This window comes from Heteronotia binoei, chromosome 18 (genome assembly GCF_032191835.1).
Source record: "Heteronotia binoei isolate CCM8104 ecotype False Entrance Well chromosome 18, APGP_CSIRO_Hbin_v1, whole genome shotgun sequence".
In the NCBI taxonomy this organism is placed as follows: Eukaryota; Metazoa; Chordata; class Lepidosauria; order Squamata; family Gekkonidae; genus Heteronotia; species Heteronotia binoei.
In genome coordinates this window covers 5,653,459-5,677,587 of record NC_083240.1, presented here as the reverse complement: position 1 = coordinate 5,677,587, position 24,129 = coordinate 5,653,459, and the positions used below count along the sequence as shown (strand labels likewise).

General features: G+C 42.5%; 1 protein-coding gene across 5 annotated transcripts in view; it reads left to right on the top strand.

Annotated features, from left to right (window-relative positions):
• Positions 1 to 217: 217 nt before the first annotated feature.
• Positions 218 to 24,129, top strand: part of KIF1B (kinesin family member 1B) — a 166,038-nt gene continuing 142,126 nt past the window's right edge. For 4 of the 5 annotated variants that reach the window (XM_060258932.1, XM_060258931.1, XM_060258930.1 and 1 more), the window contains exon 1: positions 230 to 394. In XM_060258932.1, coding sequence (XP_060114915.1) covers positions 289 to 394 — 106 coding nt within the window. In that variant the 5' untranslated portion in view covers positions 230 to 288. Of the gene's footprint in view, positions 395 to 24,129 lie in introns of all 5 variants that reach the window. The other variant, XM_060258929.1, reaches the window with a different exon arrangement.

Genomic DNA, 24,129 nt, shown 5'->3' with positions numbered 1-24,129 from the left:
GGCTGGGGAGAATCTCTCTCTCTCTTTCAGAGGCTGTTACTTGATAGGAATTAGTAGGTTAGGAGGGCAGTGCTTAGGTTTTTCGAAGCTCCAAGATATCGATTGTTGCATGTGACATATCGGATGAATTCAGACACTATCCTGCCAGCGATCGGATATGTTGGGAATGTATTTTAAAATAATTGAAACTGTGTCTCTCTTTCTTGAAAAGGTTAACTCCAGAAGAAGAAGAAAACTGTGGAAGTCCTTCACGTACAGTTTCTGGAGAGCGCACTAGAGGACGTAAAAATGTCAGGCGCTTCGGTCAAGGTGGCCGTCCGGGTCAGGCCCTTTAATTCCCGGGAGATCAGCAAAGAGTCCAAGTGCATCATCCAGATGCAAGGCAACTCGACCAGTAAGTCCGCATAATCTTCTAATGCAGTTGGTTCTCCTTGCTGTGACTCTTGGTAATCTGATTACTAAGCGAGGTGATGTCATTGAGGATTTTTCGTTCAAGGGTCTCCTTTCTTCTTGTAGAATGTCTTGTGACCCTCTTTTCCACACGCAAGCAGAAGGCAACATGTCTCTTCCCCATGTGGATTGTGCTGAGTTGTAGCTTTTCCCCACCCTGAGAATGAGTTGGAAGCAGTTGCATGTGATTTGGGGACTTTCCTCATGATTGACAGCATTTTATGGTAGTTCCTTGAAGTCTATTTTTTTTTAAGGGAGAATGAAAGTGGGTAGCTGTTGGTCCTCTTTGCCACTCTTAGGAGATTTCCCATGTTTAAAATACCATAGTTTGGTTTGGTGGTGAATTGCACAGACTCATCCCTGGGAGAACTGGGTTTGATTCCCCACTCCTCCACTTGCAGCTGCTGGAATGGCCTTGGGTCAGCCATGACTCTGGCAGAGGTTGTCCTTGGGTCAGCCATAGCTTTCATAGGAGAGTCAGTTTGGTGTCGTGGTTAAGTGTGCGGACTCTTATCTGGGAGAACCGGGTTTGATTCCCCACTCCTCCACTTGCAGCTGCTGGAATGGCCTTGGGTCAGCCATGACTCTGGCAGAGGTTGTCCTTGAAAGGGCAGCTGCTGTGAGAGTCCTCTCAGCCCCACACACCTCACAGGATGTCTGTTGTGGGGGAGGAAGATAAAGGAGACTGTGAGCCACTCTGAGACTCTGAGATTCGGAGTGGCGGGTGGGATATAAATCCAATATCATCATCATCTTGAAAGGGCAGCTGCTATGAGAGCTCTCTAAGCCCCACCTACTTCACAGGGTGTCTGTTGTGGGGGTGGGGGTGGGGAAAGGTAAAAGGAGATCGTGACCACTCTCAGACTCTGAGATTCAGAGAATCGGGCGGGATATAAATCCAATATCTTCATCTTCTAAAATCGGGTGTGTATCTGGCAACTTCTTCTTTCTTTGCACTTCTGAGGCTGTATCTGCAATTATCAGGATGGACATAATGTGTCTCAGTCATCAAAAAAACAGACTTTTTTTTTTTTTTAAAGAAGCCTCTTCAGCAATGGAAAAAAACTTCCTTTGAAACCTCCTGTTGAGCTCATTTTACTGGGAATGTTCTGATGTATATCCTTTTGGTATACATCTCTGTGACAAAAGCAAATTGAATTAGCAGGTGGTCAGGCCTAAGTCATTTTGACCGTTTAATAACTGTGGGAAAATAGCTTCAGAAAGCCCTGGATTCAGAATCTGAGGGCTGGCTCTTCTGTTCTCTTTAGTGGGAAATATGCCAGGAATGTACAGGGGGGAAAAAGCCATTTTTGAATATTCCCATGTGTTTAAAGAAAATCCTTGAAAGTAGAAAATTAACACATCGGGGGGGAAAGCTCTCTCTGTTTTGTTGTGTTAGCTCATTGGGAAGTGGTGTACAAGGGCGCACTGAAAATGGTATTCCATGCTTGTAATCTAAAACAGTGCCATTTTCATTGTGCTACATGTGTAGATGTGACTTGAGAGAGATAAATGTTAGGAGGGATCAGGCTATATACAGTTTGTCAAGGAAAGGAAAGGTCCCCTGTGCAAGCACCAGTCATTTCCAACTCTGGGGTGACGTTGCTTTCACAATGTTTTCACGGCAGACTTTTTACGGGGTGGTTTGCCCTTGCCTTCCCCAGTCATCTACACTTCCCCCCCAGCAAGCTGGGTACTCATGTGACTGACCTCGGAAGGATGGAAGGCTGAATCAGCCTCGAGCCGGCTACCTGAAAACCCAGCTTCCACCGGGGATCGAACTCAGGTCGTGAGCAGAGCTTAGGACTGCAGTACTGCAGCTTTAACACTCTGCACCACGGGGCTCTTCAGACAGTTTCATAAAATCATAGAGTTGGAAGGCACTTCTAGGGTCATCTAGTCCAACCCCCTGCACAATGCAGGAAACTCACAAACACTTCCCCCTAAATTCACAGGATCTTCATTGCTGTCAGATGGCCATCTAGAAGAAGAAGAAGAATTGCAGATTTATACCTCGCCCTTCTCCCTGAATCAGAGAAGCTTACAATCTCCTATGTCTTCTCCCCCCACAACAGACACCCTGTGAAGTAGGTGGGATTGAGAGGGCTCTCACAGCAGCTGCCCTTTCAAGAACAAGTCCTGCAATAGCTATGGCTAACCCAAGGCCATGACAGCAGGTGCAAGTGAAGGAGTGGGGAACGAAACCTGGTTCTCCCAGATAAGAGTCCGCACACTTAATCACTACACCAAACTGGCTTTCGAGGGGCTCCTTTCTGTTTAAAAACCTCCTTTCTAGCCTCTGTTTAAAAACCTCCAAGGAAGGAGAGCCCACCACCTCCCGAGGAAGCCTGTTCCACTGAGGAATTGCTCTAATGGTCAGGAAATTCTTCCTCATGTTGATCCGGGAACTCTTCTGATTTAATTTCAACCCGTTGGTTCTGGTCCTAGTGGTTTGTCAAAGAGGAGTCCATATTTCCCAGTCCTGATCCGTTTTTGTTCTTGTGAATCTTAAGAAGGGCTGCATCATATCTAGGAAGCAGAGCCAAGGGCAAAAGCGAGAGGAGCTGGAAGATGGCAGGAAAGAGATATGTGGTGGTTGTATTTCTGGCACGCCTGAACACTGGATTCACTCTCATTAGGCTCTGATTTCTTGCCAGTCTCTTACGTTTTCTGTGGTTGTTTTCTTTCTGTTGACAGTCAAGCAGAATTCATTTTTCTTACGAGGTTCAGATAACTGCAGTCAGACAGGCTGTGGAATTTTAGATTGTGCTCAGGTTTTATCTCTGGTTCTGTTTGTCACTAATAATACAGAGTTGACTGGCATCGGAGTGATTTATTTTTTCTGGCTTGGGTCTCTGCTCCAGGATATTCCTTTTGCTCAGTTGAATGTGTCAGGTTCACTTGGGCGATACAGAATAGAGGTTTTGATCTAATTTACGAATGTGTTTGTAAACATCTTTCTTAGAAAGAAATCTGCGAGTCTGTGTTGGAGTGTGATTGAAGCTAAGCAGGCTTGGGTTTTGACAGTGCTTGTGAGAGAGATATTTTGGGAGCCCCAGGTATGCTACCAGGTTATGGGATCACAGAGAGGCAGGATATGAGTCATGAAGAAGAAAGCCGGGAGGGTGTCATTATAGAGCTTGCAGCATCTCTTGCAAGGAGTAAGAATATTTATTTATTTATTTATTTATTTATTTATTTATTTATTTATTTATTTTGTTCGATTTATATCCTGTCCCCCCCCGCCAGAGCGGGCTCAGGAGGGCGGCTTGCATGTTTATGTCTATACATGAAATATAAAAGTACATTAAGACATAAAAACATAAAATTATTAAAAAAATCAAAACATTTCAAGTGCTATATTAATCTGTAGATGGCAGTCTGTTTGATAAGTTGGAGAGCAGCCTAGTCTGTTTTTATATCCCCCCCCCCCCCATTAGAAATTATACAGTATCCTGTCCAGTAAAGCCATCTCAGCCGTCGTCTGCGTGTGGCACTGCCATGCATTGCGAAGGACAAATAGCCACTGAAGAACTGATGAATATGTTTACATTTGGCCAGGAAAGGGAGTTGCCTATTCTGGCAAATATGCTTGGATTTTCATAATTGGAAGCAGGCCAGAATCGTGGCTTTTCTTTATGCTCTCTGAAAGAAGCCATCGCTCCTAGAATGTTTAGTTTTAATAAAATCTTTAAAATGAATCTTATGTTCTGTGAAACAACTGGTCTCTGATTAAGCCCCATGTTTAAACTTGTAGCAGGAGCCTAAACTCCTAGCAGTAATTGTTAGGATGCCTATTAGCTGTGATTTTTACAATGCATGTAATTCTGTGAGTCCTTTCTTTCTTTCTTTTTTTTAATGAAATCCGGCAATCCAGCTGAGAAGTCACATGGGCTGACCGCACTAAGAAGCTGATGCATTTGGCGACGAGCCTAGACTGCTCACAGGGCGATTAGGGCTGATTGCAGATGTTAACATCTGAAGGTAGCTGCCATGAAAAATCCAGAAATGGGGACTGAAGGGAAGGCAGAAAGTCGGCTGTGGGTTTGCAGAACTGACTTTGGAGTTCTGTGTGTTCAAAGATGATCAAGTTGTTCCAAGTCTTTTGCTAACTCCTGAACTATCCCAAACCTTTAGTAGTTCTTTAAAGCTAGAAGGGAAAATGGAGGGACACATGCTGTCCTGGGAAAGATTCTTACTGACAATTGGGTATTAGCAAGCCAGCCATAACCTTCAGTAATACAGTATGTTCCCAGCATGGCAATATATCCAGTCCTTGATGTATTAAACCCTGTTCTGTGCTCACTTTGGTCATTTGCTAATTCAAGCAATTCTTCATGTGGCGTTGACAAATGAAGAGGAGAGTGATAATTGGCCCATATGAACACTATTTGCATAGATCTGTCGAAAAACATAATAGCAGTCAAAATAGGTAATGGAGCCTTCCGGGTCTCTTCTCTTCTGCTCTAGTTAGTGAGTGCTGTAGGTGTTCACAACTCCCAAAGCATTAGATAGACAAACACACAAGTTGGGTGACCATGAACACAAAAGCTTTCTGGCTAAACTTGTCGTCTATATAAGAGGATCTCCATGTCTCCGGAACTGCTCCCAGCAAAAAGCAGTGAAACATTCAAGATGGAAGGAGGGTTTACATTAACTGAGTCCTGATTTGGGTGATTCGTGGTTAGGAAGTTATGGAACATTGTGGTCTTACTATGCAAGATCATCTCCAGGCGTTGTGGCTTTCTGTTGGTTACCAGGAGCCATTTCCTCACGTCACAGAGATCTTTCCCATCATCTTGTCAGTCTCAAACAACGGGGCAGTAGCTTCCGCTGTGTTGTTCCGTCTTTCAGAAGATATATTGCAAGTTGACTTTTTGGGCACCATAATGGCTGAGGCCTGGGCCACTAACAAGCAAACTTGGGTTAGGAGGTAATAGCGACAGAATAAAAGTATGGGGCAGGTTAACATCCCCAGGAAGAAAAGTGGGAGTTGAATGTGAGGGAACTGCAAGCTTCATGTATATCTATTATGTGTTCATCTCATCCTATATATTCAGAGACCTCCACCCACTGTGTGTAGACATTTGCCAGGCAATGCAAGGACTTCATGCCCATACTTCCTCTTTTTCATATAATGAGATGGAATGAACAAACCCCCCCACACACACACAAAACAGAGGAACAACATCAGCTCCTTAATATTGCTATATGCTTGCCACCAGAGTAGGGGCAATTTCCATGAAGCTTATGTCAACCACAAAGGGGATTTCTTCTTCCACTGGAAAGCACAATAGAAGAGAATATCTTATGATCACATTCATATGATTCAGCTGTTGGCTATTTGTTTTTCTGGGTTAATAACCAGAGCCAATTTGGAGGGAATGTTGTTTAACTGTGTGGCATCAGCTGGAAAAACTGCATTGCTGCTCCAACCCAAGTTTGTGTTTTTCCGGAAAGCATGTGAGATTGGCTTTGGCATTTGGAGATCCTTTAAAAAGAAAATCTGTTTGTCGTTTGGACTTCACTGTGTAATCGCCTAAGATAGAAGGAACTCTTCCTTTTGTTTCCTAGTAATAGCAGAATTCCTCCCCATAATTTTGAGCAAGGTTCTCTCTTGCAGAGTTCACATATTTTGCTACTGCTGTAGCTGTTATTGAATTAGTTATAAGAATATTGAATTAGTTATAAGAATTCGTTACTGGAAGGTTGGGTGCTGAAGATTCTTTGTTGCACTTAACATCAATATTTCAGAAAGTGACTTGGAATTCAAAGTTCCTAGCACTGTTTGAGGTTTGATTATCAGCATTGCTTGCCCGAAACTAAGCAATATAGTAGACTGTCCTCTTCGGAAATGGCTTGGTGTGATGTATTGGCATAACAGTCATACTTTCATGGACCACAAAGGTGGATCTGAAATAATGATACCCATTCCAGTTTTCAGGGGGAACAAACATGGTGTGTTTGTGTTGGGGAATAATGGTGTTCTAGGTTTGTGTCGAGTCAGTGTAATTGCCTGATTGCTCTGTTGTGTTTATTGAACTGACATCCTACTAAATCACTGCCAGACTTCCTGCTGATGAACATTTTTTTTTAGAAATACCTTAAAACTCTGATTTTATCCATTTTCTCTCCTTCTAAACAGTGACCCCAGAGCATCTTACAAAGCATAAAATGTCACATAAAACATTCCATCAATACAGTTTAAAATTTAAGAAGCCCAACGATAAAATATCATTAAATCCCATTAAAATAGGAGATTTGAAAGCCCTTGGAAGTGCTGGTTTTCACTGGCACATCTGCATGTGGAGTCCAGAACTTGATATCCGGTGGGATAATTAGCAAGGATTGAGGGAGCCTTCAAGTCATTTGGAAAAAAAAAAAGTTGTAGCCTCTCCAAAATCGAATAAATTGCATTTTTATACAGTTGGTTTTTATCTCCTCCCTATAAAGATTTTTTTTAAAGTACTCTTTTTAAAAGGTCTTTCCCCAAAGGCTTGCCTCTGAGATTGCTGGATCATCAGTAATTACTTAAGCAATAAGATTCAAGGGGGGGGAATAGAAGCCCCTTTATCTCATCTCTTAAGCAGTGGAACAGCCCCATCTGTCGGGATCGAGGGCCACAGATGCTGCCTAAACAGATTGTAGTGAAGGAAACCCAGTAGACGTCATGAGCTCAGGAAAGGCCTGAAGGAAATGTTTAATTCGGAATAGCAGTTGCCTTCCATAGAACTTGTACCGAGTCAGAATTGTAAATAGCCACTTGTCCATGGTGAGCAAGAACTGCTTCCAGGCAATGAGACATAGAGTGGCTCATTTTTAATTTTTCACATGTGGTGTTCCAGAAGTAAGTATACACGTGGACCTGGTATAAATGTTTCTGGGATGGTAACTCCAGTGGTTTATTTGCAAGACTGTAAAGCGTCAGATGTATCGCAAGGCACAGGCAAGTGCTGTGGGACCTTAGATGTAAACTGGCTTGTGGTTTGAGCCTCCATAAATAAGGGTGTGCTCCCCCATCCCTCTCCAGCAACAGTTTTCTTGGGGCAGGACTGGTTCCCTGCAGCAAAAGACAATTCAAGTTTTAAGAACTGGAGAGTGGCAGGTATACTCAGATTTAAACACCTAATTATAAATAATTCAATGAGACCATTAAAGAACCTGGAAAGAAAATATCTCTTTTGGGCCGACTGGTTGCAATACAATCAGTTACATCATTTATTGCACAACCCAAATATTTTGTCTCAATTAAATAGACCTTTGAAAGCATTTGAAGAAGCCATAATGGACCCGATACCCAAAATGAAAGGAAAGACTGCTGTTATCTATAAAGAACTAAGTAATTTAAACATGCCTTTAGACAGCTCAATTATGAAGGCTTGGAACAAGGATTGTGGGACTACTATCAGTTTAGAATGTTGGTCTAAACTCTGGTCATCTTATTTATTTCATACCCCCATATTGAATTTGAGGCTACAAAACTTTAAAATTTTCTCCAGATGGTACCTGACACCACTACAGATTTTCTACGCCAAAAGATCAAAAGATGCCAAATGCTGGAGAGGGTGTGGCTTCCAGGGCTCATTTATTCATTGCTGGTGGGAATGCCCTGTTGTGATGGAATTCTGGAGGAAAATTTTGCCCACTGTTGAACGTATAATTGATCACAAAGTGCCCTTCACCCCCGACTCCATTTTGCTTAACCTTTGGAAAAATGGGGAAATGCCTAAGCATAAACATGAATTGGCTTCAATGCTTATTTTAGCCGCAAAATTATTAATAGCTCACCATTGGAAAGCCCCTGTCTTGCCTTCTAAACGTAATTGGTTTCTAAAAATTTGGGACCTAGTAGTAATGGATAAGCTGGCTACTACCATAAAAAATTCTGAAGCATCAGATAAAGGTCTAGATAAAAACATGTTTGTAGAGAAATGGTTTCACTTTTTTGCTTATGTACAATCTGAACAAAAAACATTGTGTAAATTACCGGATAAGTATTTAACTTTTGCTTTATATTAGAAATACACTCTGCATATTGTATTCATAACAGGATGGCTTGTAGGGTAGATTCTATGGTTATTAGTATTATAGTTGATGTTTGTTGGAATGTATTTTTGTTTTTAATTGATAAAAAGTTTAAACTCCAAAAAAAAAAAAAATAAGGGTGTGCTCTAGCATTTGGAATGTCATTGAATATCGTGGGTGTTTTGTGAAGCCTGATCATTGCTGACTGCGATGTTTATGCCTCTGAAAAGAAATTCCGCTAAGACTATACAAAAGGCAAGCGTCGATAGCCTGTTACTGCATCAACAATCTCAAGTACTGTGAGGAAGCTTAGAAGTTATACAAATCCCTGCTTTGTGTCTCTCCCCCCCCGCCCCCCAACCAATTCACTGCATAAGCAGTCTAATAATATTGCTTCAGCAATGCAGTTTGGCATTAAATGCAGGTGTCTGGAAAACAAACTGCAACTAAACCCCAGTCCAATCCCAAGGTGGGGACAGGAGATCCCCTGGTTTGAAGGCCCTCCCCCCGCTTCAGGGTTATCAGACAGCAGAGGTGAGGGGAATGTCTGCTGGGCACTCCGTCATACTCTATGGATTCCCATAGGGTATAATGGAGAATTGATCAGTGGGTATCTGGGGCTGTAGGGGGGCTGTTTTTGAGGTAGAGGCACCACATTTTCAGCATAACATCCAGCGCCTCTTCTCAACCCCTCATCCCAAATTAAAAAAAAATTGAACCAGGGGGTCCAATTCCATGCACCCCGAGAAGAAGGTGCCCCTGTCCTTTATTATTTCCAAATGGAAGGGAGGCATTTAAAAGGCATGCAGTCCCTTTAAATATGATGGCCAGAACTCCCTTTGGATCACAGTCATCGCACCCTTGCTCCTGGCTCCACCCCCAGATATTTCTTGGGTCAGACCTGGCAACCCTACCAGACAGTGCTTTTCCCCTTTTGTACCGCATATGAAAGGAGTTTTCATTGTGCTGCAGTTGCAGTTATCTTTTATCTCTTCAAGGAGTTAGCAACACTTTATAGCAGGGGTGGGCAATGGTAGCTCTCCAGATTTTTTTTGCCTACGACTCCCATCAGCCCCAGCCATTGGCCATGCTGACCGGGGCTGGTGGGAGTTGTAGGCAAAAAAAACATCTGGAGAGCTGCCGTTGCCCACCCCTGCTTTATAGAGAAGAAAGGTATACAAGGGAGTTGTATGTTTAGCTCCTCAAAGAGTGAGTGGCGTGGCAGTTGAGACAACAAAGGAGCAAGTCTGCAGGTGGGGGACTCCCCATCCATTGTTCTGAAATCTCGGCTAATAACCTTAAGAGAAATAATTAAGACTCCTGATTTGGTGTAAATCCCTTCCCTGGATACCGTGTAACAGTCTTGAAATGTCCATTTTATTTATTTAAAGCATTTATTTGCTGCCTTTCTACTTTGTGGGCCTGAAGGTAGCTCACCGTGTAAATAAAAGAACAGCAATTTAAAAAAATGCAGAAAAAAGACCACAATTTAAAATCTTAATTAGGATTGCCAATATTGATGGAGAAAACTAAATCAAATGCAGTCCTAAGTAAAACGGTCTTCATTTTCTTCTTGGTGTTTAAAACAATTTGTTATATATTGTAATGGAATGTTATCATTTGTCATTAAATGTTAATACACATATATAACATTTTATCAAAACCCCCCCCTCCTTTTGGTGACCCCCAGCAGTGCCGACCCCCTTAACAAACATCTCCTTATTACTATTTAGTTTAGTTTGTTATAAGGTAATAACTCTATCTATTAAAGAATCTTTCTCCAAAAAACCCAAAGGTTATAATTATAATCCATCTTCATGGTAGTTCTTAGTCATTAGCAAGTAAACGAAAAAGTTATAATCCAATAATCCTATTTTTTTTAAACTGTAATCCATATAGAGTTTCTTTAAAAATTAACCATTGTCAAAGATCACCAAATGTCCTTTAATGTTCCATTGTTTTTCAATATATTTTTGAAACTTTCCCCACTCGTTTTTAAACTTCTCTAGATCTTGTTCTTTTAAGATACTTGTAAGTTTGTCCATTTCACTCCAGTGCATGACTTTCAAAGTCCATTCCCACATTTCTGGTATTTTGTCTTGTTTCCACATTTGCGCATATAATGTCTGTGCAGCTGAAAGCATATACCAAATTATTGTTCTATCTTGCTTTTGAAATTTTTCCATTTGTAATCCCAACAAGAAAATATCTGGTGCCTTCTTGGTATTATGTCCCAAAACTTTCGACATCTCTTGCTGAATCATTTGCCAAAATTGTTTCGCCTTTTCGCAAGTCCACCACATATGGTGGAAAGATCCTTCATGGCATTTACATTTCCAACATCTATCCCGACACCTGATTGTTCATTTTTGCCAATTTCTTAGGTGTCATGTACCACCTATATAACATTTTAAAGCAATTTTCTTTTATGTTATAACATGTAGATATTTTCATAGAGTTCTTCTGTAAGTATTCCCATGACTTCATCTGTATTTCCTTATTTATGTTTATCGCCCATTTTATCATTTGTGATTTAACTACTTCATCTTCCATAGACCATTCATTTTCTTCTTTACTAATAGATGTACACATGTTTATGTTAGAGATGACCCCCCCCCCCCCCCCCGGTCCTGTGTGCTGCTTAATTGGAGACCTGGACAGGTCTTGCTTCTCAATTGCTGGTGAAATGAAAGCCCCTATCAGTCATTTTTTTTAAAAATAAAATATTGCTAAGGGTCAAGATCAGTGACACAGCAGGGAGAAGTTTCAGATGACAGCTGCTACTTGCTCCCTGCAGCCCTGTGGGACGGGCCGGAGGCGGAAGCGGCAAACCTTATATAGCTCTTTTCAAGTCAGTTAATCCCACATGTGCATTGCTTCAAAATCAACGCTTCATGCCTTGTCTTGCTTGACGTTACTACGTGTGTGGAGAGTCCAGAGGGAATGGGAAGTTTCATTTGGGGAAGCTGTCTGTGGGACCTGACCTTGGACGCCACATAACAAACAATAAAAATGTCCTCCTTGCATTTACAGTGAAACTTTTGTTAGCTGCGCTTTATTGTTTTGAGGACAGAAGCCTCCACGGGGTACACATGGTTTGCTGCACACACTTTGGAAAGGGGGATGCGCGGTGTGTATTGATGAGGGAGGAGGAGAGGGCTTTGGGGAGTCCCAGGCATGAGAACTGCTGATCTGTTCTTTTTGTGTGTGGTTGTTCCTATCCTCCTCATTGACTAGCAATGTGCCTGGTATCATACAGAATGCAAAGATGGAGCAGTTCCTTTCCAGAAAAAAATTCTAAGCTGCTTTAGAAGAGGCAAGGGTGGAAGCGGAGGATAGTTTTCACCTGGGGAATGTGGAAATTCATGTGATAGTTTTATTTAATTCATTTCTGTCTGCTTAAGGTGAGGCTAGGATGGTTTAGTAAGAGCTTTGCTGAGACAGTGGAGTTTATAGAGGGTGACAGGTTGGTAAACAGGTGAGGGGAGGTTTTGTGTGGTTCTGAATGTGTCTTATAAGAAACTTTGTATCTTGTATGCTACAGAACCTCTTGTTGAGGGTGCAAGAGGAGAGCATAAAAGTAGGCTTGAAACTCAACATCAAAAAACCTAAGATCATGGCATCCGGCCCCATCACATCATGGCAAATAGAAGGGGTAGGCATGAACATAAGAGAAGCCATGTTAGATCAGGCCAATGGCCCATCCAGTCCAACACTCTGTGTCACACAGTGGCCAAAAAAAATTATACACACACACACACACACACACACTGTGGCTAATAGCCACTGATGGACCTCTGCTCCATATTTTTATCCAATCCCCTCTTGAAGCTGGCTATGCTTGTAGCCGCCACCACCTCCTGTGGCAGTGAATTCCACATGTTAATTACCCTTTGGATGAAGAAGTACTTCCTTTTATCCGTTTTAACCTGTCTGCTCAGCAATTTCATCGAATGCCCACGAGTTCTTGTATTGTGAGAAAGGGAGAAAAGTACCTCTTTCTCTACTTTCTCCATCCCATGCATTATCTTGTAAACCTCTATCATGTCACCCCGCAGTCGACGTTTCTCCGAGCTAAAGAGTCCCAAGCGTTTCAACCTTTCTTCATAGGGAAAGTGTTCCAGCCCTTTAATCATTCTAGTTGCCCTTTTCTGCACTTTCTCCAATGCTATAATATCCTTTTTGAGGTGCGGCGACCAGAACTGCACACAGTACTCCAAATGAGACTGCACCATCGATTTATACAGGGGCATTATAATACTGGCTGATTTGTTTTCAATTCCCTTCCTAATAATTCCCAGCATGGCGTTGGCCTTTTTTATTGGAAACGCACACTGTCTTGACATTTTCAGTGAGTTATCTACCACGACCTCAAGATCTCTCTCTCGGTCAGTCTCTGCCAGTTCACACCCCATTAACTTGTATTTGTAGCTGGGATTCTTGGCCCCAATGTGCATTACTTTGCACTTGGCCACATTGAACCGCATCTGCCACGTTGACTCCCACTCACCCAGCCTCAACAGATCCCTTTGGAGTTCCTCACAATCCTCTCTGGTTCTCACCACCCTGAACAATTTAGTGTCATCTGCAAACTTGGCCACTTCACTGCTCACTCCCAACCCTAAATCATTTATGAACAAGTTAAAGAGGATGGGACCCAGTACCGAGCCCTGCGGCACCCCACTGCTTACTGTCCTCCACTGCGAACACTGCCCATTTATACTCACTCTCTGCTTCCTATTACTCAGCCAGTTTTTGATCCACAAGAGGACCTGTCCTTTTACTCCAAGACTCTCAAGCTTTTTAAGGAGCCTTTGATGAGGAACTTTATATAAGCTTTCTGGAAGTCAAGGTAAACAACATCTATCGGGTCTCCTTTGTCCACATGTTTGTTCACCCCCTCAAAGAAATGTAACAGGTTAGTGTGGCAAGTTCTTCCCTTACGGAACCCATGCTGAGTCTTCCTCAATAACCTGTGTTCATCAGTGTGCCTACTCATTCTGTCCTTGATAATGCTTTCTACCAACTTTCCCGGTATTGAAGACTGACTGGCCTGTAATTTCCCGGATCTCCTCTGGAACCCTTTTTAAAGATGGGGGTGACATTTGCTACCTTCCAGTCCTCAGGAACAGAGGCAGATTTCAATGAAAGATTACAGATTTTTGTTAGAAGATCCACAAGTTCAACTTTGAGTTCTTTCAGAACTCTCGGATGTATGCCATCCAGACCCGGTGACTTATTAGTTTTTAATTCGTCCATCAGTTGTAGGACCTCCTCTTTTGTCACCTCAATCTGACTCAGGTCTTTCAACACCCCTTCCAAAATTAGTGGTTCTGGGGCGGGCAAAAAGTTCTCATCTTCCACAGTGAAGACAGAGGCATGGAAGTAGTGACAGACTTCACGTTTCTGGGATCCAAGATCTCTGCAGATGGTGACTGTAGCCATGAAATTAAAAGACGTTTGCTCCTTGGGAGGATAGCTATGGCGAACCTGGGCAGTATAATAAAAAGTAGACATCACCCTGCCAACAAAAGTCCGTATACTCAAAGTGTGGTATTCCCAGTAGTAATGTATGGCCGTGACAGCTGGACCATAAGGAGCGCAGAAGAATAGATACTTTTGAGCTGTGGTGCTGGAGAAGACTCTTGAGAGTCCCTTGGACTGCAAGAAGATCAAATCAGTCAGTCCTAAGGGAAATCAACCTAGACTGTTCCCTGGAAGGTCAGATGCTGAAGCTGAAATACTTTTGGCCGCCAAATGAGAAGGGAGCACTCCCTGGAGAAGATCCTGATGCTGAGAAAGACAGAAGGCAAAAGAAGAAGGAGATGGCAAAAGATGGCTGGACAGCGTTACTGATGTAACAAACACGAATTTGAGCAGACTTTGGAGGATGGTGGAAGACAGGAGGGCCTGGCGTGACTTTGTCCATGGGGTCGCAAAGAGTTGGACTCAACTGTGCGACTGAAAAACAGCAACATTTTGTATGCTTATTACTCTTACATTATGTTTTTTGGGGGGGGGGATTTTTGAATTTTTTCATGTGCGTGCATGTGTGTTTGTACCTGGAAGTCATAGTGACCTCTGGTAACTAACCCCTACTGGGGGCATGGAGGATATTCAGCGAGGTGGCTGAATAAAGCCTGCCCCTGCCTCTGGCTCTGGTATTCTTGGATGTCTTCCATCCAAGTACTTGCCTGAGTCTGCCCTGCTTAGCTTCTGAGATCTGATGAGATTGGGCTTACCTGACTGTCCAGGTCAGGGCTGAGGAAAAACATTTTTGGGTTTTATTTACCAGGGAAGAACAATGGTGCTATAGTGGTTATAGTCAAATCAAATCAAATGGACTTCCAAACCCTGATCAAATAATGCTTGTTTTCCCTGTGTGATTCATATCCCGAGCAGTTACTGTGCAGAATGGCAGGCTTAGGAAAGGGTGAACTTCATTTTCTTTTGTTACAAGCATATTAAAACAAGAGAAAAATTCATGTTGGAAGCTAGACACAGATCTCTTTATTCCAAGGAGTTTGGCTGTATTTTGGGATTCGTTTCTATGAAATTGCTGCAAATGCAGCTGCAAAGATTGCTGGGCCTCCATTCACCCTCATGCATGAGATGGTTTCCTCTTCAGTTTCTTTTGCATAAGTGAGGGCGTCCCGAGTGACTAATCAGTCTCATTTTATCAAGTGACTGGATCAAGAATGGAAAAAGGGGGCTCGATCAGAATGGCAGATGGAGGAAAAGATGTCCTGTGTAGGGGGTTGTGAGAGGGGAAGGCCTCTTTGCATGCATAATCCTGTATATGTTTGTGCTCACAAAAGCCTCATAGATCAGTTGAGGCCAGGATCAAGTTAATGGCCAGCGTTGCCAGATGGTTCTGGAATTAAGTGACTGGGATCCTCCAGAGCACTTGGGAAGCTGAGCAGGAGGAATTAGCTTTATGGCAACTGTTGCTCCTAAGCGCCCACTTAGCTTTCTTCCCTCTCTAATAAGACTAGAATTTCAAAAAGGTAGCAGCCACTTGGTTGGCATCCTGCTTTCTTCTTGAATGTTTCCTTTTGTATGGGTAGTATTTGTACATGGTAATGTCTGTTTGTACATGGTCTCTTTTGGAGGGACAAGTGATAGAAACTAAAATGACTGCGTGTATTCCTAAACCTGAGGTGCTACATCTATCGATTAGGGGATTAGACTGGGGAACGCAATGGCAAACCACCCCGTAAAAAGTCTGCCAAGAAAACGTCATGATATGACGTCACCCCGTGGGTTGGTAATGACTCAGTGCTTGCACAGGGGACTACCTTTACCTTTTTTCTTTATCTTTCCTTGTTTCACTTCTGTAGTGTATATGATGTCATTCACCTTGTGAACTTCAGCATTCTTTCTACAGTCTTGGGTAAAAACATAGCATTCTAAAGCAAATATGTTTTTATACTGCACAGGGAACTGCTATTTAGGCATGGTAGCATTGATCAAGACTAGGAGATTTTGTTTTGAACTGCAACATGATCTAAACCAGGGGTGTCAAACACATCAGGCCCCCAGAGAGCTCCTATCAGGCTCCCAAGCAACTGACTGTAATCTGTTTCCTTCTGCATAACAGAGCTACTGAGCCAAGTCTCTCTTCCTTCTGTTGGCTGAGGCTCCTCCCCTGCCTGGTCCCCTGGGGAAGGAAGGAAAGAGCCAGAGCTTCCTTTGCCCAGTTCTCTGGATCCCATGGGAGAAATATAAAGAAAGCACCTTTAAGACTGAGCGTTAATGTTTTAAGGATGTTTTAAGGCTTTAAAAAAAAATCTTTGTGTTTGTCTGTGTTCTTTATAAAGTTTATATCTCTGCTACCTAATCATAAATAGGTATACACATGGCCTGGGCCAATCTGGCATGACTTGACCCGATAAGGCCCTCATAACAAATGAATTTGACATCCCTGATCTAAATAATAATGACTGATTCTTGTGTTTATAAATTCTTTTAAAGACTTGGCTCCGAGAGCACAGCTTTTAAAACAAGCTTTTGTGTACCTCTAAATGTTAATACTACATTCTTGCTTAGCTTCCTAAAATCTACTTCATTCATAATACAACTTTAATTGGAAGCCCTTTCCAATCACAGATATTTATAAATCTTTCACGTTGTTCCACAAACACAATAAGGGTGGCATGTGGCTACAGTTGGCATTTTTGATTTATTAAAAAATTGCTTTTACGTAGGAAAAATTACAAAACCGTCCTGATTATTGAAATTTACCCACACAGTATATCCAGGGCCTAAACCGAGATGGGGCCATTGCTTTTGTAATCTAGCAAAGTTCAGGCACTGCAAATACAGGAAGCAGGCATGTTGTCCTTTGGAAAAGCCAGCTGCGGAGTTGGTATTTATAGCAACTGGATCTGCAAGAGCAGCTGAGGATGAGAGCCCTTCCAGCAGCTTCTGTGCAAGAGAATTTGCCTGGCTTTTACTCCTTTGCTGCGTTGTTCCCTCCCCCACCTTGTCCTCTTGGTACAGTTCTAGAATTCTTAAAGCCCAGGAGTAAATCCTGTTGAATTCCAGTCTGTCATTCCTTGGGGTGTATGTTAAGCTTTCTTTATTTCAAGTAACTTGAAAAATGCCTGTGTTTCACCAACGGAAAGCAAGTGCGGTTCTACAGCTGGGAAGCATCCATTTGTCTACATTTGTTCTGGTGTAACGTGAGCTCTGCCTTCAAGTCGTTTTAATCGAATCTTTGTGAAGTATCCATATACTTAATCTGTCTTTGTGAAGTAGCCATATACTTGCGGGGTGGGGAGGTGGGTGGAATAGCGTGCTTCTGTTCCTGGTAAACTGCATATTCGTGGTTGGATTCTTTGCTTTTGACATTCCGATTGTTTTTCCTGACCCGTGTTTAAGTCCTACACAAACGCAACCAATGTTGCTCAGGAGCATGGGACGGGGTATAAGCCCCATATGAGCCCCAGAGAGCACTGAGGTCAGCTGGAAAGAACCAGCTGAATATCCCTGGACCAAGGGAGGCCAGATTGAAGACAACCCGGGATCGGGCCTTCTCCATTGCGGCTCCACTGCTGTGGAATCAACTCCCAGAAGAGGTGCGGACCCTACGATGTTTAGATCAATTCCGCAGGGCCTGTAAGACCTACCTCTTCAAAATAGCCTTCAACTAATGCCAAGCCAAGAAAGTGCCGCTGGATATGTTTTTAGCTACTGAACCTTACTGAAGATTTAATGTTTATAGCATCATAATGTTAATTTTAATATAACTTGTAAATTGTTTTAATGATGATTTTATAAGTATAACTGTTGTTGTATATTGTATTCTTATGTTGTGAGCCGCCCTGAGCCTGCCCTGGCGGGGAGGGCGGGATACAAATAAAAAGTATTATTATTGTTATTATTATAATGTAAGGCCAGGTATTTTGACTTTTGCGTTATCACATAATAAAAGTCGCTTTCTAGAGACGTGGATCTGGAATACTTGTGCCTAAATCCCACCTATTCCATTGAGTCATTGTGTGACCTTGGGCACACTCCTTTCCCAGCCTTCATTTCTCATCTGTAAAATAATAATTATGGTCTACTTCCTGGGTTTTTATGATGCTGAATCCTGATTTATTTTTTTTTTTAAAAGTAAAGGTAGTCCCCTGTGCAAGCACCAGTCGTTTTCGACTCTGGGGTGATGTTGCTTTCACAATGTTTTCACGGCAGACTTTTTATGGGGTGGTTTGCCATTGCCTTCCCCAGTCATCGACACTTTCCCCCCAGCAAGCTGGGGACTCATTTTACCGACCTCGGAAGAATAGAAGGCTGAGTCAACCTTGAGTTGGCTATCTGGGATCGAACTCAGGTCGTGAACAGAGCTTAGAACTGCAGTTGGAGCCCTCTGCTCACGACCTGAGTTCAATCCCAGCGAAAGCTGGTTCAGGTAGCCGGCTCAAGGTTGACTCAGCCTTCCATACTTCCAAGGTCGGTCAAATGAGTACCCAGCTTGCTGGGGGGAAAGATGACTGGGGAAGGCAATGGCAAACCATCCCGTAAAAAGTCTGCTGTGAAAATGTTGTGAACATCACCCCAGAGTTGAAAACGACTGGTGCTTGCACAGGGGACTACCTTTACCTTTACTGCAGCTTTACCACTCTGCACCATGGGGCTCTTCTTTAAAAAAAAAAAGTGCTGCTATCCAAATTACATTTTGGTGTAGAATCAACTTTAAAGAAAGCTATTCTTTTTCTTCCTGATGATGCACCTGCTTCAACATTGTCTGGATTGTCGGCATTCTTCCCAGCATTCAGGTGATTTGGGGGGGGCATTGGGGGAGTATCTCCAGCTGGCACATTTATTTGTCCTTCCTGCCTTTAATCTTTCCTACATTAATCTGTCCACCAAAGTACTGTTGTTGTAAAGATATGTCATATGAAATTCCATGCTTGAATCGGGACTGCTTTGTGGGCCACCTCATGACAGAACAGGTCACATTCTACTGAGCCATATGCCGCAGGTGGACCTAATAGCGGACAGCTAGCCTGGATTTATACAACAATTCCAAACCCTTGACAGAGTCATTTGTGCTAACTGGCCCTAACTGGATTCTCTTTTGTTGTTTTGTGAAGCACATATGCTTGTATGTGCTTTGGACCTTCATTGATAGCTTATGGGTTTATTGGTAGTAATCGAGCATCTGGACTGTAGTTTATATCTAAACTGGATTGAGAAACTGAAAGACATTTCACTTTTCTGTAATGGCTTTTGGTGGCCAGATATGGATATGGATATGAGGTTTATGCTGTATGTTTGAAGTCTTTACAACAGTTCCTTTGGAGCAAGTCAGCAGCACACTCATTTGACACAATGAGAGCAGTGTCTTTAGGACAAAAGATGGAAGTAAGTCTTTCTGAAGAGGATGTATGAGCCTGGAGAGCCCCTTAGTTTGCCAGATCACGCCAGCAAAGGAAGCTTTCTAAATGCTACCACAGACATAAAACACGATGTTAGTTTTGTGACCCGCCCTGACCCTGCTTTGCAGGAAGGGTGGGGCATAAATCGAAATAAATAAATAAAATAAACTACAGTTGTAGAGTTGTCTACATCATACATTTTGCAATCATTCACAACTGCAATTGTAAGAACAGTCATCTAAATCGTACAAAAAACGTAAACTACAATCCTGTAAGTCATTTATTCTTAATTCTTATTCTTAATTTTCAGTTTTATGTAATTGAAAAAGTATTTCCCAGTTCTCTTGAAATTCTGTGAGCAGCCTGTTGTGCATATAAAATGTTAGCTTTGCCGTTGTCACGTATTCATATAGTTTGTTCTTCCATTCCTTTAGATCTGGACATCTTTCTGCCTTTCATTGTGCTGCAAATATTACGCTTGCTGCTGTCACCATGTACTTAAATAATTCACTATGTGTTTTTGTAGGATTACTTGGTAAAATATTTACTAACATTTTTGGGATCCATCACAAACTTGAATTTTAATATCTTTTCCATTTCTTCATGTACTTCTATCCAATATTTTCTTGCTTTCTTACTTGCCTACCACATATGGTAACATGTTGCATTCGTATTCTGACATTTCCAGCGCTTTCCATCGTAGTCTTTATTCGTTTTTGCAATATCTTTGGGAGTAATATACCATCTAAAAACATTTTATACCCATTCTCCCTTAATATTTGACATTCAGTAAATTTAATTTCTTTAATCCGTAAGTTTTCCCACTGCTCATGCTTATATTTTCTCAAAATTTTTGTATCCATTTTATCATACAATTTTTACTTCTGTTTCTGTATCATATTGCAGTGACATTTCATAATTTTTTTTCCTAATAGGTGCTTTGAATATCCAGTGATTAATTTTTCAAAAGCTGTTTTCTCTCTTAACTGGCCCCTTCTTTGGCTGTTTGAATTTAGATACCATTTCATAATACAACCACCACAGAATGTTTTTTTCCTCTTGAATTTCTTGCCAGGATTTTATTTTTCCTTGTTTATCTATCATATATTCATAATTTCTATTTTAAAAAGGTAAAGGTAGTTCCCTGTGCAAGCACCAGTTGTTTCCGTCTCTGGGGTGACGTTGCTTTCACGACATTTTCACGGCAGACGTTTTATGGGGTGGTTTGCCCTTGCCTTCCCCAGTCATCTACGCTTTCCTCTCAACAAGCTGGGTCAATTTATAGTCAATTTTATTTCTTGTACTAATGACACAAAATAGGCATCAATTGGAGATGTCCGTGGCCGACTTATTCTGTTTCTCCACTGAGACCATATTCTTAATAATCAATCCCTCAAAATGAGTGCCATCTTGTCTTTGAATAGTTTTTAATTATTTCTTAGACCATAAATAATTGTGGATTCTTTCTTTTAGTTTCAGTTGCCTTCAGTTTTTAACGTTCCTTACATTGGGATTTATAATCCAGTCTGATATCAGATTACTGCGGCTGCTTGGCAGTACAGTTTGATATTGGGTACAGCTAAACCTCCTTCTAATTGGCAGTCTGTTGAATAAAAAAAAAAATGCACAGAAAGCAAGGTTGAATGAATCATTGTGCAACTGCAAGTCGCCATGATTAAAAATTAAATCCAAATGCTGCATAATTTAGCGCTTGAAAATGGCATTGTGTATTTTTTGCCCTTTGAGTGTTGTTTACTGCGTGTGGTTGGGAAACAGATTCCGTTAAAGGCTCATATTTGGGCATTTAGATTATTTAGACGGTGGGCTGTGTATGACTGTGTTGTACCTGCGTGTTTCCAGAAGACAGAGGTGGAATCTTGCTGCATAATTTCCAGTCCATTGGAGAAGAGATTGGACAGGAGTTTTGAAATGCTTTTGAGAGAAGAAATTAACACATCCTGCCCTGGAGTGTTTTCTGATCTCCAGCTATTATTATGGACTTTTTATCATGCTGACTGCCAGGGCTTTTTTTTGTAGAAAAAGTCCAACAGGAACTCATTTGGATATGTCCCCCAATGTCACCATTGTTTCACGCAGGGCTTTTTTGAAGAAAAGGCCCAGCAGGAACTCATTTGTATTTTAGGCCTCACTCTCTGATACCAAGTCAGCTGGAACGACATTCCCATCTCCACGTATGCCTGGAGGAGAGGGGCAAGCCCCTTCCACTAGCAGCAGTATTAAGAACATTTTGTTCAGTAGTTCTCCATCATGTCTCTTGTGATCTTCTCTGTGAAAAGCAAAGGGGATTTGTGCATGTTGGCTTCTGGCAAATCTAGGGGTGAACAAGACACGTTCTGTTGCTGGGCGGTCCTGTAAGAAGAAGAAGAATTGCAGATTTATACTCTGCCCTTCTCTCGGAATCAGAGACTCAGAGCAGCTTACAATCTCCTTTATCTTCTCCCCCCACAACAGACACCCTGTGAGGTGGGTGGGGCTGAGAGGGCTCTCCCAGAAGCTGCCCTTTCAAGGACAACCTCTGCCAGAGCTCTGGCTGACACAAGGACATTCCAGCAGGTGCAAGTGGAGGAGTGTGGAATCAAACCCGGTTCTCCCAATAAGAGTTCAACCACTATACCAAACTGGCTCTCTACACCAAACTGGCAATAAAGGATGTGTTATTGGGTCAGGACAGTGTTCATTTTGCTGAGAGTCAGAAGCGACTTGACAGCACTTCACATACAACATATGAAGCTGCCTTATACTGAATCAGACCTTTGGTCCATCAAAGTCAGTATTGTCTTCTCAGACTGGCAGCAGCTCTCCAGGGTCTCAAGCTGAGGTTTTTCACACCTATTTGCCTGGACCCTTTTTTGGAGATGCCAGGGATTGAACCTGGGACCTTCTGCTTCCCAAGCAGATGCTCTACCACTGAGCCACCGTCCCTCCCCTATTTCGTCTCCGTTATCATCTGTAGCGCTTATTCTTCTGCCAGGGTCCCCCGGCAACATCTGCTGATCCCCTTGGTTGTCTTCTCAGTTTCACCACGGTTCCTCTTTAAACGTTGTCAGTGGGGTGGTTTGTTCTCCCGATGATGAGGTACTGGAGATATAAATGTTATAAAGGTGATTTCAGATGTCAAATGGCAAAAAACGGGCGAATGATAATAGTACTCGTGATTGGATTAGGTGTGGTCTGCAGAGGGGTAGTAGGTGTGTGGAGATACCAGTGTATTGGTAACGAGACGGGAAACCTAGGTCTCAGTTCCATCCAGGAGAATTCAGTCCAGGAGGATGCAAAGAATAAATGAACACAAGTTTGACATTAGAAACCAGAACATTCGTTTGCTGACCTAAGAGTAGTATTATGCTTACAAAGGGAACTCAAAGGGAGATTAGAAAGAGAGACTGCTGAATTGCAATTGATAGTGAAGCTCAAGACAATGCATCCTCCTGGATTGAAATGAGATCTGGTTTTCCTGTCTTATTACCAATGTGTGCTGTTATCATTTGGCATCTGAAATCACTCTGTTCTCCAAGATATAAAGACCAACCCATGTGTTAAGATTCCCAATCAGGGTCTTCTGGAAAGAAAATATATCCAGATAGGAACATAGGAATACAGTCTTTTTTTTTTTTTAAACTTTTCAGAATAAGCCAAAATAATTTCCTCAGTGTAAATCGTGCTTGTCAGAAGAATCTATCCATACTTCCATCCTGCCCCCCTCTGAAGAAGTGTGCTTGCACACAAAGGTTTTTATCTGGAATAAAATGTTGTTCTTCTTGAAGCCACCATCATGGGATTCCTGAGAGCCCGTTTGGTGTAGTGGTTAAGTGTGCGGACTTTTATCTGGGAGAGCCGGGTTTGATTCCCCGCTCCTTCACTTGCAGTTGCTGTGGAATGGCCTTGGGTCAGCCATAGCTCTCGTAGGAGTTGTCCTTGAAAGGGACAGCTGCTGTGAGAGCTCTCTCAGCCCCACCTACCTCACAGGGTGTCTGTTGTGGGTAAAAAGAGATTGTGACCACTCTGAGAGTATAGGGTGGGATATAAATCCAATTTCTTTGTTTTCTGTTTCTCTCTCTCTCCCTCCCTCCCTCCCTCCTCCTCCTCCTCCCTTCCTCCGCAAAAGAGTACCAGCCCTGAAGAAGAAAGCAGCTCTCTGTGTGCGTCTGTGTGTGCACATATGCTAGAGAGAGAGACTTGTCTTTGTCTTTGTATCTCTCCTGCATGAACCAGAAAGCAGCCTGCCCTCTGGCCCTCCCTCTCTCTCTTTGAGGGGTGGAGGGAAGCAAGAGGCAGTCAGCAGTAAGCAAAGAGCCACTGAGGGAGCTGGGCAGGGTGGGGGAAGCAAGCTAAGGTGCAGCTGCGTCAGCAGCCCTGGGAAGGAAGCAGGAGAAGAAAGTTGCTTGGGGGGGCCGGATTTGATCCCTGCAAGGGCTGGAAGCAGCCCACGGGCTGCATGGTTAACACCCCTGATATCCGGTTGAGTATGCTTCCTAGCCACTACTTGTTGTGCTTTTCCTTTCTTTTTTACACTTGCTTCTGTTCATCAAACGCTATGCAAGGCAGTCGACTTTTCTTGCAAGGCTGGGTTGATAGATGCCTGCAGATTCAATAGGGAAGAAAAACATAACAAACTATGTTGCAGCATCAGTGAAATACTGTTTTGCACAACACTTAGGACTGGTAAGTGCAAATGCTACCAAGGGGCCACCTACAAGTAGTAAACGTTGTGTTAAATGGCAGTATAAAAGCAAGCGCTAGTCATCTGAAA